The sequence below is a fragment of the Gallinula chloropus genome (genome assembly GCF_964237585.1).
Source record: "Gallinula chloropus genome assembly, chromosome: 6".
Lineage (NCBI taxonomy): Eukaryota > Metazoa > Chordata > Aves > Gruiformes > Rallidae > Gallinula > Gallinula chloropus.
In genome coordinates this window covers 26,278,732-26,293,389 of record NC_140091.1, presented here as the reverse complement: position 1 = coordinate 26,293,389, position 14,658 = coordinate 26,278,732, and the positions used below count along the sequence as shown (strand labels likewise).

The following is a 14,658-nucleotide window of genomic DNA, read 5'->3' as shown; positions in this document are numbered from 1 at the left end:
GCGTTTCAGAACCTGGTAACACAAGATCCCAGCGGCGTTCCCACAGCCGTCCCCTCCCCCTGGGGTGGCTCTGTGCCCTGCCCTCCAGATATACCATATGCTGCCTCTTTATGGTATTACCAGAAATGTCAAGGGTATTGTTACATGTTTGCAGTGTGTGTCCTCCTGCGTCAGGAGCAACGTCCAGCCCTTGGAAAGCATCCCTTTTGCTCCAGCCCCAGGGCAGGGCTGCCTCGTCTTCCCCTCCCGAGGCGGGGGGCTGGGGCGCTGGCTCCCCAGAGCAGCTGCTGGGAGTGGGGCTTAAGTGGCAGACCAAATAGGTGGGAAAAACCATCACCTAACGCAGCACGAGGTTCGGGGCTGTCCTCTGCTCTCAGCTTCAGCCCTCCGTTGGGATTTCACTGGAGGTGCCCTGCGTGCGCTGCGGGACGGTAGTGCCATTTGTACTGCAGCTCCCCCGATGTTTTTGGAGCTATGGAAGCCAGCTGCTGCAGACCTCAAACCAACTCTTCTTCCTGCCTTGTCCACAAGAGCAGCGTTTCCCTGAAAGGGCTCCCAGCTGGTCAGCAGCCAAAATGACCCTTTCTGGGCATGGTTTTGCTCCTACCTCTTCGGGGGAACCCTTGCAGATGCGCGATCCAAAGAGATCGGGGCTGCCGGCTGCCACCAAAGGACAGAGAAAGCTGCTCCCCTCCGAGCAGCGGCCATTTAGCTTCCTACCATGTACAGTATTCCCTCTGATGTGTGTTCTTTCCATTCTGATCCGAGAGTAAAAGCTTTTCCTTTCCATTCACCTCCATGGTACATGAAGGCAGGGCCTCAGGGCGGAGCCGGTTCCCCGGGGCCGTCGCTTCGGGCTGAAGCTTTTAATTCTGAAGTTAATCGCTTTTTACAATGCACGCAGCGCTCCCCGGCGTGTCCTTTGAAGTTTTAGCTGCAACCGACTTGGATCTCCAGCCTGGAGCCTGCCAGCTCCCGGAGAGGTCTGTCCAGGTACACGTTTCACTGCAAATAATGAAGTGTTTGCTACATGGATGCTAAAGAAACAAAGGGCTCTTTTCCCCCCACCCCCTTGTTTAGCCCCAAATAACTAAGTGCCTTTTTTTTATACCCATGGCTGCCTTGTCCAAGATGAGTGCTTTCTGTGGAACGAAGCCAGTGTCGTGCCTGGCGGGTGAAAGCGATGGCCCTCTGCCTTTCCTCCTTCCTCCTCTCCTTTATTTTTTAACTACTTGTAAAGATAATATCTCCTTCAGGTGGTATTTTATCTCGTAAGTTGTAGAGTAACCATTCACACAGCAGCGTTTTCCTGTATTAATGATGGAAAATATTTGCTTATTTTTACATTTTTTATAAAAGTCTTTTATGAAGATAGTTGCCGCAAAACGTATAAGCAATTTTTATCCCCAGAATAAAGAGTATGTGCCCAACCACGCCTGTGCGCTGCTGCTTTTGTTTGTCTGCCTGGCCCTTGTGGCGCAGCCGCTGCGTTATAAAGGGAACACTGGTGCTGGGTAGCTGTTCAGCTCCCCCTGGTAAGGGACAGCCCATTAGGACATCCGTGGTCTGCATCAGGAGAGAGTTGTTGGGGATCAAGGGTGCTCTGTCCTGCGGCTCTCCGGCCAGGGGAGCTGAAAGCAGCCTAACTCGGGCGCAGCGGGAGGGTCCTGCGTCTCTCATCCTGCATCTCTCTGCTAGCAGTAACCAGCTCACAAGCAGCTGGGCATACTGGGGAGGATGGGGAGGGACTGGGATGGAGCCTTTCTTGAGATGCTTTGAGTGAGAGCTCTCGCTTGCCTGGGACTCTGGGAGACGGTGGTTTTGTGTGGATTTTAGAAAGGCCATGGGCAAGCATGGATCAGGGAGCGGAGATATGACCTCGTCTCTTTGGTTACTGCTTGCTTTCCTGGCCTGTCACTCCTCCTGCAGCCAGGAGGACACCCTCATCCCTGGAGCCAAGGATGCCTCCCTGGCTTCAGCGTGCAGACGTGTGATGCACCAACCCCTCTGAAATGGTGAGTCGGGGCTCTTCCGTGCTGTGTTTTCAGACTTGTAAAGTCTGACTGGAACACCTGGAGAACAACCTGACAATGGCTGCCACGTTCCTGAATTTCGAGCAGGGAGGTGACACTGAAGCCTTGGGCTCTGCCAGTTCTCCCCTGGCCGGTTTCCAACCCTCACCACGGCGTCAGATGGAGCCAGTAGCTGAATTACAACATCTCGCAGGGGTAACGCTGCTGGGGGCATTTCAAGGGTTTAATATTCAAGTAGCACCGCTCCTTTATCTTCCAGCAGAGCCAGCTTGGCAAGTGCAAACCTCCGGGAGGCTTTTGGCCAGGCTCTCCCCTTTGGTAGGTCTGTGCCAAAGTTTAGTGAGCTCTGCAGTGCCTCTGGTACAGCTGTGTCGAGTTTGCCAGTGCTCAGGCTGAGACTTGAAACTGCATCTCCCTGGGGATGACGTGTACCTCTTCCCCAGCCCGGGATGATGAGGAGCTGATGAAAACTTGGGCTGTATCCAAATGTGCCTAATTTAACCAGCCAGGAGGGGAGCTGAGGTGTGTGTCCTTTACCCAACCGAGGGGCCTCAGGCTCCTTTGAAAAACATTCTCATAAAATGAGGGTGGAGCCCTCTCATCTAGGGGGAGATGGCTGTGTTTGAAGTTTCCCGGTTGGAGCAGCTGATCTGCCCTGTGAGGTGGTTTTCTGGAGAAATGATATCAGGCAGCAGCTGTGTTTGGACACAAGGAGGCTTCTGCCCCTTTAATGGCTTCAAGTTGGAGCACGGGAAATTCCACACCAACATGCGGAACTTCTTCATGGTGAAGGTGAGGGAGCCCTGGCACAGGCTGCCCAGGGGGTGTGGAGTCTCCTTCTCTGGAGATATACAAGACTTGTCTGGACGCCTCCCTGTGCGACCTGTCCTAGGGAACCTGCTTTGGCAGGGGGGTTGGACCTGATGAGCTCTGAAGCTCCCTTCCAACCCTCTAGTCCTGTGACTCTGTGGTTGATCCTGGACAGTGCCTGGCAGGCCAGCTGAGACTGGAGAGGTCTCAGGGAGCAGCAGCAGCTGTATCCTGGCTGTGTGTGCAAAGGAGCCAGGTCTGATCCTCCTCTGTCCCTGGGGCGAAAGCCAGGCCTGCCTCTGCATGCTGTGGGAGAGCTGCTCCCGTGGGCGTAGCGGCACTCCCTGCGTGTCTCTGCAAATGCTGCCGCAAAGGAGCCGTGGGAGATCCCCGGGAGCTGGGAGACAGGGCTCCAGCCCGGCAGACAGAAGTAACAGCTTCACCCCTGTGATGAAGGTCTCTGGATGCAGGGAGTCAGGGCTGTGGGGTCCCCACTGGGGGCAGTAGGGGGGCTGCTGCTGCTGCAGGACCTGCCCCTTCCTCCTGGAGAGAGGCGAACTGATGAAGCCCTGCATCACCACACCCCCACCAGCACCTGAGGGTGCCCGTCAGCCCCCCGGCCATGGGCTGTTACCAATCCCTGCGTCCTGCATCCTGCTGACATACATCCCCAGACAGATCAAACAAGAGCGGTGTGACGCACGGCGGGCAGAGCTGGGCAGGACACGGGGACCGGCTGGGTGCCACCCCTCAGCCGGCTGGGGACACTGGCGATGCCAGCGTGTGGTACCCACGGCCCAACTGGTCACCACAGGGATGCACCAGTTGGGATGAGGGCAGATTCCCCCGGGGCTCATCCCGGCCACCCCCTGGGCCAGCGGGCATCCCCTCCCGGTGCAAAGCTGCTCTCTGTCACAAGGTTATCTCTCTGTTTGCGTTGGTAATTAACGCTAATTGCAGGGGGGTTTATTGACCAACTAGGAGAGGTCCTTCCTGTTTCTTCTTGAATGTAAACAGCGCGGAGACCTGGGCGGCTTTCCAGCGAAGTGGGGGGGATCAGCAGTAAGATCTTTATGGTAGGAATCACCTGAGCTGGGCAAACAGTGATGCTAGTGAGCACCTGGCTATAAAGAGCAGCTCTTTTCCTCCTCTCCTGCCCGTGGGAAGCCATTATTCCTCCCGATCTCTGGACAGCAGGTGAGGCCGGGGACACTCCTGAGGTGGCTGCAGCCTGGGGGTGCTCCAAGGTGCTCTGGAGCGAGCGGGAGCCAGTCCCAGCCCCGGCAGCGCCCAGGGTAGCTGAGCTGGTTGGAGCAGGATGCAGCGATGCAGTTTGCAGCCCCACGCTGACTTTTGTCACTGCTGCTTTGAGGGGAAGACGAGCTGAGTCTGCTAATCAGCCTCGGTGCCTGGAGATTAGCCTGGATAAAGAGGAACTGCGCTGATGTAGCTGATTTCCCCTCCCTGGCCTGGGTCTGGCAGCGCTACGAGCTCGTGGGGGTGAAAACAATGCTGGGCACGTAGCCCCTGCAGCCCTACCAGCCCCAGCTCTGCCTGTGTCAGTGCTGCTGCTGTTGCCCGATGCCAGGGCAGGGCTGAGGTCTGCCCTCCCCCCGCAGCTATGTGCATGGCAGTGCTGTCCCTATGTCCCCACAGAGCAGCTTGGCTCAGCCAGATGCCTCCTGCAGAGCCTGGGACTGGTGTGGACTGGGCACCCCAATCCGTACCAGGGGATAGTGTGTGGGCATGGGGTAGTGACCTGTGCTGGGGAGGGGGAGGCACAGCCCCAGGGCTGCCATCTCCTCTGGCTGGCTGAAAGTGGTGGGGTTCAGCCCATAGTGGGATGGGTTTGCACCCTCTGGGTGCAGGTGGCATCCCCTGTGCCCAGGATGACTCCGAAGCTCTTCCAGGAGACGCGTCCAGGAGCGAGGAGGATGGTGGGAGTGGCCGGACTTGCCCTCCTGCTGCTGGGCTGTGTGGGGCTCCTGCAGCCAGCCGGTGAGTCCTGCGGCTCGGGAGGCACCTGCTTCCGCAGCGGGGCTGGGAGTGAACTACGCTCCTCTCCAGCCGGTAACACCGTCTGTCCTCCATCCCTCCCCACATCTGTCCCTCTGCAGGCGCCCGGTACATAGACTACTGCCCCAAGGGCTGGTCCTACTATAAGCTCAGCTGCATCAAGTACTTCCGTCAGCTCCAGACCTGGGATGAGGCTGAGGTAAGCCTGCTGGGGTGCTCATGTGGCTGGGGAACCCCTGTCTCCTGGGATGCCCTGGAACTGATGGCTCTCCCTGCAGAGGCAATGCCAGGCCAACCACGCCGATGCCCACCTGGCCTGGATCGAGGAGCCCAAGGAGGCAATCACCATAAGAAAGGTCATCTCCTACTACCAGCGTGTGCAGTCCGTCTGGCTCGGCCTCCGCTATGGGTACAAGGTGAGGTGAGGGGCTGCGAAGGGTGGCGGGGGGGCAGGGAGCAGCAGGGCCGTGCCTCTGACCCCTTCTCCCTGCGCAGAGGCGTGCCTGGCAGTGGGCAAGTGGGACCCCTTATAGCATCTCCAGCGGGCTGGATGGGAATGGTGCCCGTGGGGGGTCCTGCGGTGTGCTGACCCACCACAGCGGTGAGTGCCCAGACCCCATGTCCTCCTCTGGTACTTGGTCTCGGTCCACACCCTCTCCCTTCTCCTACTCCTCCTCCTCCTCCAGGGCCAGTCCCTCCCTGGGGGACTGCAGTGGGCAGTGCTGCTGCCCCTGTCCTCAGGGGACAGGGGATGTCCCCTCAGATGTCCCCGGGGGGCAGGGGATGCCACCTGTGGCCACCCCTGACCCCCATCCCATCCCTCTGGCAGATTTCACCGTGTGGTCCAGCACCGACTGTAACCAGCAGCATCACTTCATCTGCAAGTTCACCCCCAAGCACTGAGCACGACCCCTGGGAGAGCGCGCAGGGTCCCCCAGGCAGGCAATGCTCCTGCCTTTCTGCCTCTGCCTCTCTCTCTTCAACTCCCCAAAATATACCCATAAAATACCAAGCATGCAAGTGCTGTGTGAGTTTGGTGCCGGTGCCAAGCCCTGGTAGGAGTCTGCCCACAGAGGGCTGGGCAAGGGAGCAGCAGCAGATGCTGCTGCAGCTTTCTGAGCTTCCCGAGAAGCTGTGGCGTGTGGGGGTGAGTCCCCAGGAGCTGTGGGGCCAGCAGCTCTACTGGCTGGGTGCTCGTGGTTGCTCATCCCTGGCCCTCTGGAGTTAAATGGGAGGGGTGGGGGGATGGCATGTCCCCAAGGGGCCAGGTAGAGGGGGGCGGGAGGGTCCCCGGGGTGCAGGCATGGAGGAGAGCTGGGGTGCAGGCAGATGTGCAGGCGTGAGGAGCGGTGCCCCCTGGGTGCAGACAGCTCCCCAGGGATCTGGGTGCTGTGATGCTGCCCCGTAGCCGTGTTGACAGCAGCAGCGGGACCAAAGGTCTCGTGTCATCGCAGTGTTGCCCCAGCCATCACGTGCCTGTTTGCTGTTTTGAAGACAGCTCTGCCCCCACCCAGCCCAGGGTTTGCCCCCCACCCCGAGCCACAGCACGTGACAGAGGTGGGCCACATCCCGGGCAGCACAGATGGTGCCAGCACCAAAGCTGCCCTCTGCCCCCTCCCCGGGGCCACGGGGGCAGTCAGGGAGGCCACGCAGCACCTCACGCCCTGCACGGTGACCACAGCCGCGCTGGGAAGCCACGAGCACCGGAGCTGCCACCACCCCACAGCACAAGGAGCCAGGGCTGCAGGAGAGGTTGTCCTGCTGCTTGGCCACGGCTCCAGCCCAGCTCACCCCCCGGCTTTGGGGCACAGGACACGGACATCTAGCGAGTGCCCCTCTCCAAAGACAGCACTTGCTCTGCTGTCCCTGTCGTGTTGGCTGGTGCTCGGTGACCTTTGAGCGCTGGGGTCCGGCGCGCTGATAAGGGCCAGGAGGGCCGTGCCGCACTGCCTGCAAAGTTTATAAAAGCACCATGCGAGGCCCATCCCGCTGGCTGTCTGTCCATCCTGCCAACTGTCCCTCTGTGTGGCGGCTGGGGCAAAGATGCTGCGCTTGGTGGGCCGTGCTGCGTGCTGCTGGGGGGCAAGGAGGGCACTGCCAGGGCCGGAGTGGGCACCCCGGGGGTCCCAGCACCCCACGGCTGTGCAGAGGGCATGGTGAGCACCCACACAGGTTGGGTGGGGTGAAGGCATAACCGGGGGAGGGGGTGGGTTGTCAGGGAGCTGGCAGTGTCTTAAACCTTGCTGGGGAAGGGAATGCTCTCCCAGCTCCCTGCGGCACCAATGGCCACAAGGAATGGGCAGGGATTGGGATGCTCATGGCCTGGGGCGTTTGCTGGTGGCATCTCCCCGGGGCTGCTGTGGGACCGTCGCCGCTCCCTCTGCCCTGCAGCCTCTCCAGCACTGCTGGGACAGGCACCTGGCCCAAGGACGTGGGCATCCTGGCGATGGAGGTGTACTTCCCTGCCCAGTACGTGGAGCAGGAGGAGCTGGAGCGGTACGACGGCGTGGAGGCCGGCAAGTACACAAAGGGCTTGGGCCAGCGGCAGATGGGCTTCTGCGCCGCCCACGAGGACATCAACTCCCTGTGCCTGACGGTGGTCCAGCGGCTGGTGGAACGCGGGCGTCTCTCCTGGGACGCCATTGGACGCCTAGAAGTGGGTACAGAGACTGTCATCGACAAGTCCAAGGCTGTCAAGACTGTCCTGATGCAGCTCTTCCATGACTCGGGGAACACTGACGTGGAGGGCATCGACACCACCAACGCGTGCTACGGGGGCACAGCCTCGCTCTTCAACGCTGCCGCCTGGGTGGAGTCCAGCGCCTGGGACGGTAGGTGTGGACAGGGACTGGGGTGGGAGGGCTGGACGTGGGGTGGGTGCTGTGAGATGAGGGAAGGAGGAAGGAGGTGCTCTGCAACCCAAAGATGCTCCAGAAAGCCCCAAAGGGAGCTGCTGCCGCTCCAGGCCCTCCATCACTCCATCTGTCCCTCACCTTGGCCATTGCACCCCGCAGCACGGTGATGGGGATGTCTGGGCTGGGGATGAAAGCTGGGACATGTTGACAGCCCCACCATTCTCCCATCCTCCCCCAGGTCGCTACGCCGTGGTGGTGTGCGGGGACATTGCCGTCTATGCCACGGGGAATGCGCGGCCCACGGGAGGTGCCGGTGCCATTGCCATGCTGGTGGGACCAAACGCCCCGCTGGTGCTGGAGAGAGGTCAGTGCCCCAAGACCCCAAGGCAACAAGGTGCCATCCCTGGGGCTCCCCTAGACAAAGCTGCTCCTCTGTGGTAGCACCAGCTCTGCTGGCCCCTGTGGCTGCGCACCACCAGGTGTTTTCTGCCCAGCTGGGACCCCCCCCACCTCCCCAGCACTCCTGGGCAGCCAGCTCTCCCTGTGCCCCCAGGCCTACGGGGAACACACATGGAGCATGCCTATGACTTCTACAAGCCGGACCTGTCCTCTGAGTACCCAGTGGTGGACGGGCAGCTCTCTATCCAGTGCTACCTGCGGGCACTAGACCGCTGCTACGCTGTGTACCGCCGTAAGGCAGAGCGCCAGTGGCAGCAGGGTAAGCAAGTGGCAGCACCCCTGGGGTGCCCTCATCGTCCCACTGGACGCTGACGTCCCCAGTGTTGCCTTCCAGACGGCATTCAGCGGCCCTTCACCCTCGACGACTTCAAGTTCATCATCTTCCACACACCCTTCTGCAAGCTGGTGCAGAAGTCAGTAGGGCGGCTGATGCTGAACGACTTCTTGGCCGCCCCCAATCCCGACACGGCCACTGGCCTCTACAAGGGGCTACAGCCCTTTCGGTGAGTCCCCACACCCTGTCCCCCGGCCTGGCCGACAATGTGCTGGTGTGTGGTTTGAACCAGGCTCTCCCTGGGGCAGTGGTGTGAAGCTGGAGGACACCTACACCAGCAAGGAGGTGGAGAAGGCGTTCCAGGCGGCCAGCCAGGAGATCTTCAACCAGAAGACAAAACCATCCCTGCTCCTGTCCTCCCGCAATGGCAACATGTACACACCGTCCATGTACGGCTGCCTGGCCTCCCTCCTGGCACAGTGAGTCCCACTGAAAGCTGGCTCAGGGCGTGGGGGAGGTCTTTTTTGGGGAGGGCAGTCCCTGGTCTGGCTGGCCGGGGAGGCGGGCACCGGGTATTCACACCGCCCCCTGCAGAGACCGGACACTTTCGTTGCATGTAACCTCTGGCGTGGATGCATCCCGCTCCGTGCTGTCTCCCTGCCAGCCTTTTCTGCTCAGCTCACTGGAGCTGTGCCGGCACATAAAGACCTTCTGTGGGGCCAGGAGTATGAAGCCCCCCTTGCTGTGCCCAGCAGAATGGCTGACCCGGCGGCCAAGGAGCCGTGGGAACAGCCAGACACACGAAAGCCACATCCTGGGGCTCCCTGACACCCCCGCACTCCGGGGCCACACTCCCTCTGCAGCACAGCCCCGAGTCCCAGAACCCCCCTGCCCCCTCCAAGGACCCCTCAGCTCCTCCTGGCCCCCAATCCCCTCTAACCCCCCTCACCACAGGTCCTCGGCGCGGGACCTGGCCGGCTCCCGGATCGGTGCCTTCTCCTACGGCTCAGGCCTGGCCGCCAGCATGTTCTCCCTCCGCGTCTCGCAGGATGCAGCCCCGGGTGAGCCCTGCGGGAGAGGGGTTAGGGAGGGGAGGGCGGCACAGGGCCGCAGGGATGGGGCTGCTGGTGATGCCGTCTCATTTTGGGGGTGTCTCCGCTACCAGGCTCACCTCTGGACAAGCTGGTGTCCAGCCTGGCTGACCTGCCAGCTCGCCTGGATGCCCGCAAGCGCGTAGCCCCACAGGACTTCGCGGAGATCATGAAGCGGCGGGAGGAGACCCATCACCTGGGTGAGTGGAGCTAGGGGGATGTGACAGCCTTCCCCTCCCTGATGGGACCCCACAGCCCCCCTGAGCATCACTGCCCTCTCCCCACAGCCGACCACGCTCCCCACGGCTCCCAGGCAGATCTTTTCCCCGGCACCTGGTACCTGACGCGGGTGGATGCCAAGTACCGCCGGGAATACGCCAGGAAGCCTGTCTAGGGGGGAAACAGAGCAGCGAGCCCTGGGGAGAGGGATGCTCTTCTCCCTCTTGGCACCCCTGCTTACCCCCAAATCTGGGACTGGCCTCTGTGGAAGATCTCACCTCGCGTGGCCAGGAAGCAGCTGGTGGCACCTCGGCCCCAGAGCTGGCAGAGGTGTTCTCTGCATCTGCCCGGGTGGCGCGGGGAATAAAGGCGCAGATCTGGGTCCCGGTCACAAGCAGCCCCTTCCCATGTCAGGGCCCTTCCCTCAAGCACCGAGGGGGTGTATAGCAGCAGGATAATGGCCTCTGGCAGGATTTACCCTGTGGGCACCTAGTGTGGCCTCCTACCCCCCCAGGACACGTGCCTCAGTACCCCTTTCCTCAGCATGGGAGTGTGCCCTGACATTTTGGGAGAGCCAAGCAAGTCTCAGCTCCCCAGTCTGTTTCCAGTTAGGGAATGGTGAGATGCAGTTCCCCCCACGACGTGGGCAAGGTGAAACACTCCCATGGGAAACCTATGGGTGCAATTCCCAGCTGGCAGGAGGGGGCAGGCCCCGCAGGGGCTCACGGGAGGGCTCAGCCCCCCCTTGGAGCGCTGCCTGCTCTCTGGGCCGTGCCCTGGCACGGGACTGCGGCCGGACAGGACCCCAGCAGCCACAAGGACCTTTGCACCCGTGAGCAAACAGCAGCAGGGCCGGGGGGGCAGGGGGAGCCGGGGACAGGGGGGAACAGGACTGGCCAACCTACAGGAGCTTTGGAGTCAGGTACAAGGGACCACACAGACATGACATCACACGTTCTCTCCTCCTGGACCCTTTATTGAGCACGGGGCCACCCCGAGCCCCACGTGGGAGCTGGGGGGGCAGGGCACAATGCTTCCCAAGCTCCGGGATGGGTCCAGATGCTGCAGCTGTGGGGAGACTCCTTGGCAGCAGTTGGGGTCTACAGGTGGAGCTGGAAGACCTCCGTGACACATGACTTCAGCTCACTGAGGTTGGAGAGGGGGGCTGAGAGCCCCACAACACTCCACTGCTCACCAGCCACAGTGCTGGAGCTATGGTAGGACTGGAGCTGGATCCCCGCCTTCCCGAGCAGACCTGGAGAGGAGGAGAGGGGTTAGGGGCTGCAAGCTGCACCCCTGCTCCAGCACCTCTGGACGGGTAGCAGGGCCCAGCCCACCCCTACAGCCCTCAGAGCTCTACAATGCCACTTCTTCCCCACTCCTAGTCTTTTTCTCCACATCCCTCAAGCCCCCCCATCCCTGTATCTCCACGCAACATCTGCCCCCTCCCCACTGCAGCAGGGGGGCAGATGTGAGGTCCCCCCCAGCCTGCATTCCACGCTCAGTGGCAATGCGGGGAGCTCACCGGCCAGCACGGGCAGCACGCTGGGCTCGGAGGCTTTGGCTCTGTAGATGAGGACAGGACCAGCCAGCGGGGCCGGCTGCTTGAAGGCGGCCCCACTGATCTCCCGCAGCACTGGGGTGCTTCCCTGCACCATCCCTGCAGCCCGGTGTGGGCTGCCCTGCAAGGCCACCTGCAGCAAGCCGGTGCTGCCGTCAGGCTCAGGGACCACATCACCGTGGGTGGTTGTGACCTGTGGAAGAGATGCAGCCTCTCAGCACCCATGTCCCACTCATGACAGGGTTTGGGGATGTCCTCAGAGGTCACCCCATGGGACACCCCCCATGAGAGGTGCATTAGCAGCTCTGGGAGCCAAACCCAGGCTGTGCTGCTTGCAGGGAAGGACAGGGGCTGGACACGCTGGGCTGACGTGTAGAGCCTCGGGTGTCCACTCACCTTCAGCCCAGCCTCCTGGGCCAGCAGCAGGGCGTTCACCAGGGTCACCTCCTTCTGTGCCCCTCCAGCCAGCATGCCCGCAGCCACGGCGGGCATCAGGTAACTCCCAGCCTCCTGCAAGGGTGTCCCTGGGTGCAGGGAGGAGGCAAGGAGGTAGATGGGCCGGCAGCAGGGGTATCAACCCCATGCTGGAGCAGCTAGTTCGGCGCCAATTCCTCCACCCACACATCCCCGCTCCAATCTTCCCACCCATCTGTACCCCCACATCCCTGTCCTCTCACCATCCTCCCACTCCATCATCCCACCACCTTCCTTGTCCATCTCTTCTCCTGGCCACCTGCCCACCCACGTTCCCATCCTTCTCCCATCCACCCAGTCCAGCAGGTTCCTACACACCCCGCTGCACTGCCCACCCATCGGGGTCCCTGCACCCTGGCCAGCTCACCTAGGGTGCAGACCTGCACACTGCCCTGTGCTTTCTTGCCCACGGTGTGCAACATCATGCCCAGAGCCCTGGCCAGGGCGATCCAGGGCTTGGTCTGGGGCGCGAAAACCTTGCTGAGAGCCTGCCCGTTGACCTGTGAGGAAGAGCAAGGTGAGCGATGGGAATCCACCAGCGAGTGCACAGGACTGCTTCCACTCCACCTGTGGTTTACAGGTGGGGAAACTGAGGCAGGGAGGTCAGGTATCCAGTGCAAGGACTCACTATGCCAGCCAGCCCCTTCCCAGTGGCCATGTCCACGATCTGCATGGCGATCTCTTTGCCACAGCGGCTCTGTGCCTCCTGCGTGCTGGCGCCCAGGTGCGGGCAGGAGATGACGTTGGGGTGGTTCACCAGTTCACGGTCCTTCGGTGGCTCCTGCCAATACAGTCCCATCTCACCATCAACCCCTGGCAAACACCTGGGAGGGCATTTACACCCTCCTCCCTTGCAAGCCAGGGAGCTGGGGAGGGCTGTCCCCAGGTCTGTGGGGTTTGTTGGGCTGGCCTGGCCCAGCTTGGGCTGCATTAAGGTGATGCTGAGCCAAAGCCAAGCTCCATGGGTCCCTATGGTCCCTCTCACCTCTGTGAAGACATCGAGGGCAGCCCCGCCACACTGCCCCGACCGCAGTGCCCGCAGCAGCGCGCCCTCATCCACAATGCCCCCACGGGCACAGTTCACCACCTGCACGCCACGGCGGCACTTGGCAAAGGTGCTGTCGTTCAGGAGCCCTGCAGAGCGAGGGGGTACTGTGAGCAGTGGGGAGGAACTGCTCCAGTTTCCCCCCCAAAACCCTCCTGCCCTGCTGCCCGCCCCATACCTGTGGTGGAGGGCAGAAGTGGTGTGTGCACCGTGATGAAGTCGCAGCGCGGCCAAATCTGCTCCAGGGGCAGCTGCTCCACACCGAAAGTGGCCGAGGTTTCGGGGGTGATGATGGGGTCATAACCTATGGTCTAAGGCAAAGTGGGCGCTTGTCCTGCAGCCTGGCACAGTGCTCGTGGCTAGGCTGGGGTGTGGGGGTCCATGCTCCCCATCACGCCTCTCTGCCCTGGCTTCTTACCTTCATGCCAAAAGCCTGCATGCGGGTGGCCACCTCCCTGCCGATGCGCCCCAGTCCCAGCACGCCCAGTGTCTTCCCGTTCAGCTCCATACCCATGTACTGGGGTGAAGAGCAGAGAGTTAGAGAGCGCAACCCACATGGACACCCACCACCCCATCCTGCCCAGGGCGCTGCGCCCACCTCCTACCTTCTTGCGGTCCCACTTGCCCTCCTTCATGGAGGCAGCTGCCTGTGGGATCTGCCTGGAAGGGGAGGCTGTGGTCAGCACGGGATCAGGGAGGGAGTTGTGGGGACCACATCCATCCCCTCCCCATGCTTACCTGGCCAAGCACAGGATCATCCCACAGGTGAGCTCGGCAGCACTGAGGCTGTTCCCCGTGGGTGTGCTGGGGATGGAGAGTGGTGTCAGAGGTGTGTCACCCCCAGGCTGATGGGGGTGAAGGATGGGGACCTGCAGGGTGGTGCCACGGGGTGCAGCAGGTGGGGAGGGACACCCTGATGCAGCCTTCCCTGACCCCCAGGAGTGGGGGCAAGGATGCCCAGTGATCCTGCTCTTACTTCATGACCAGAACACCCTTCCTGGTGGCCGCGTCCACGTCGACGTTGTCCACGCCGGTGCCCGCTCTGCCCACCACCTGCAGCCGCTCCGCCGCCTCCAGCACATCGGCCGTGACTTTGGTGGCCGAGCGGACGATGAGCCCATCGCAGTCCTGGGGGACACAGACACCGGCGGGTGGCACCGGGGCCGGGACCAGGCTGGGGGCTGGAGATCCCGGGGTGCTCCCCGGGGTTAGGGAGGGGGGACACACAGGTGGGGGCCGGGGACAGCCGCTGTCGGGGGCTGGGATGCACCGTGAGAAAACCAGCCGGGTTCTTGCATCAGACGGGAGGCGGGGGCCGGCCCCGCCGGCCGAGGGGGCTCCGCTGCCACCGGGGACTGGCGGGCCGGCGTCCCTCACACACCCACCCACCCACCCACCCGCGCTCACCCGGATCTCCCGCAGCAGCTCCTCCTTGCTCAGGCCGGGCTTCTCCTGCACCCGGAGGCCGCCGGCCTGCAGGATCTCCCGGCAGCAGGGGTCCAGGCTGTCGCTGATCAGCACTTTCTGCAGCTTCCCCAAGGCCATGGCGGGGGACGCGGCGGGAAGGGCCGGGCCGGGACAGGGGTACGGGCTCTCTCCGCACGCCGCCGGGAGGCTGCTGCTGCCCGCCCGCCGCGCTAAAAGGGCTGCGAGCGGGGCACGTTTTTCGGGCTCATTGGGTCCCGTCTCCATAATCCCACCTCCTTCCCTTCCCCTCCCCGCCCCAGCCCGCCCGGGTCCCGGCCCCCCCACACACCCACCCCCGCCCCCGGAGGGGGATGGGGGCGGGGAGGAGGCGGAGGGGAGCGGGGTCGGGGCTGT

General features: G+C 62.4%; 3 protein-coding genes across 3 annotated transcripts; 2 read left to right on the top strand and 1 right to left on the bottom strand.

The window, feature by feature from the left end:
* Positions 1-4,759: 4,759 nt before the first annotated feature.
* Positions 4,760-5,762, top strand: REG4 (regenerating family member 4; the record flags this gene model as incomplete). Its single annotated transcript, XM_084266058.1, has 5 exons — positions 4,760-4,841; positions 4,961-5,058; positions 5,138-5,275; positions 5,355-5,460; positions 5,689-5,762. Exons 1-5 carry the CDS (start codon positions 4,778-4,780, stop codon positions 5,760-5,762), a joined length of 480 nt encoding a protein of 159 aa, XP_084122184.1. The 5' UTR covers positions 4,760-4,777.
* A 1,102-nt stretch (positions 5,763-6,864) lies between these two features.
* Positions 6,865-10,139, top strand: HMGCS2 (3-hydroxy-3-methylglutaryl-CoA synthase 2). The gene is made up of 9 exons (XM_084266171.1): positions 6,865-7,015; positions 7,251-7,690; positions 7,953-8,078; positions 8,268-8,432; positions 8,508-8,676; positions 8,756-8,926; positions 9,402-9,508; positions 9,613-9,738; positions 9,826-10,139. Exons 1-9 carry the CDS (start codon positions 6,903-6,905, stop codon positions 9,930-9,932), a joined length of 1,524 nt encoding a protein of 507 aa, XP_084122297.1. The 5' UTR covers positions 6,865-6,902; the 3' UTR covers positions 9,933-10,139.
* A 578-nt stretch (positions 10,140-10,717) lies between these two features.
* PHGDH (phosphoglycerate dehydrogenase) lies at positions 10,718-14,460 on the bottom strand. The gene is made up of 12 exons (XM_084266496.1): positions 14,245-14,460; positions 13,814-13,965; positions 13,576-13,641; positions 13,443-13,497; positions 13,256-13,354; positions 13,016-13,148; positions 12,778-12,926; positions 12,421-12,573; positions 12,160-12,292; positions 11,715-11,842; positions 11,283-11,511; positions 10,718-11,012 (listed from the first exon to the last, which is right to left on the bottom strand). Exons 1-12 carry the CDS (start codon positions 14,380-14,382, stop codon positions 10,858-10,860), a joined length of 1,590 nt encoding a protein of 529 aa, XP_084122622.1. The 5' UTR covers positions 14,383-14,460; the 3' UTR covers positions 10,718-10,857.
* Between the last annotated feature and the right edge of the window lie 198 nt (positions 14,461-14,658).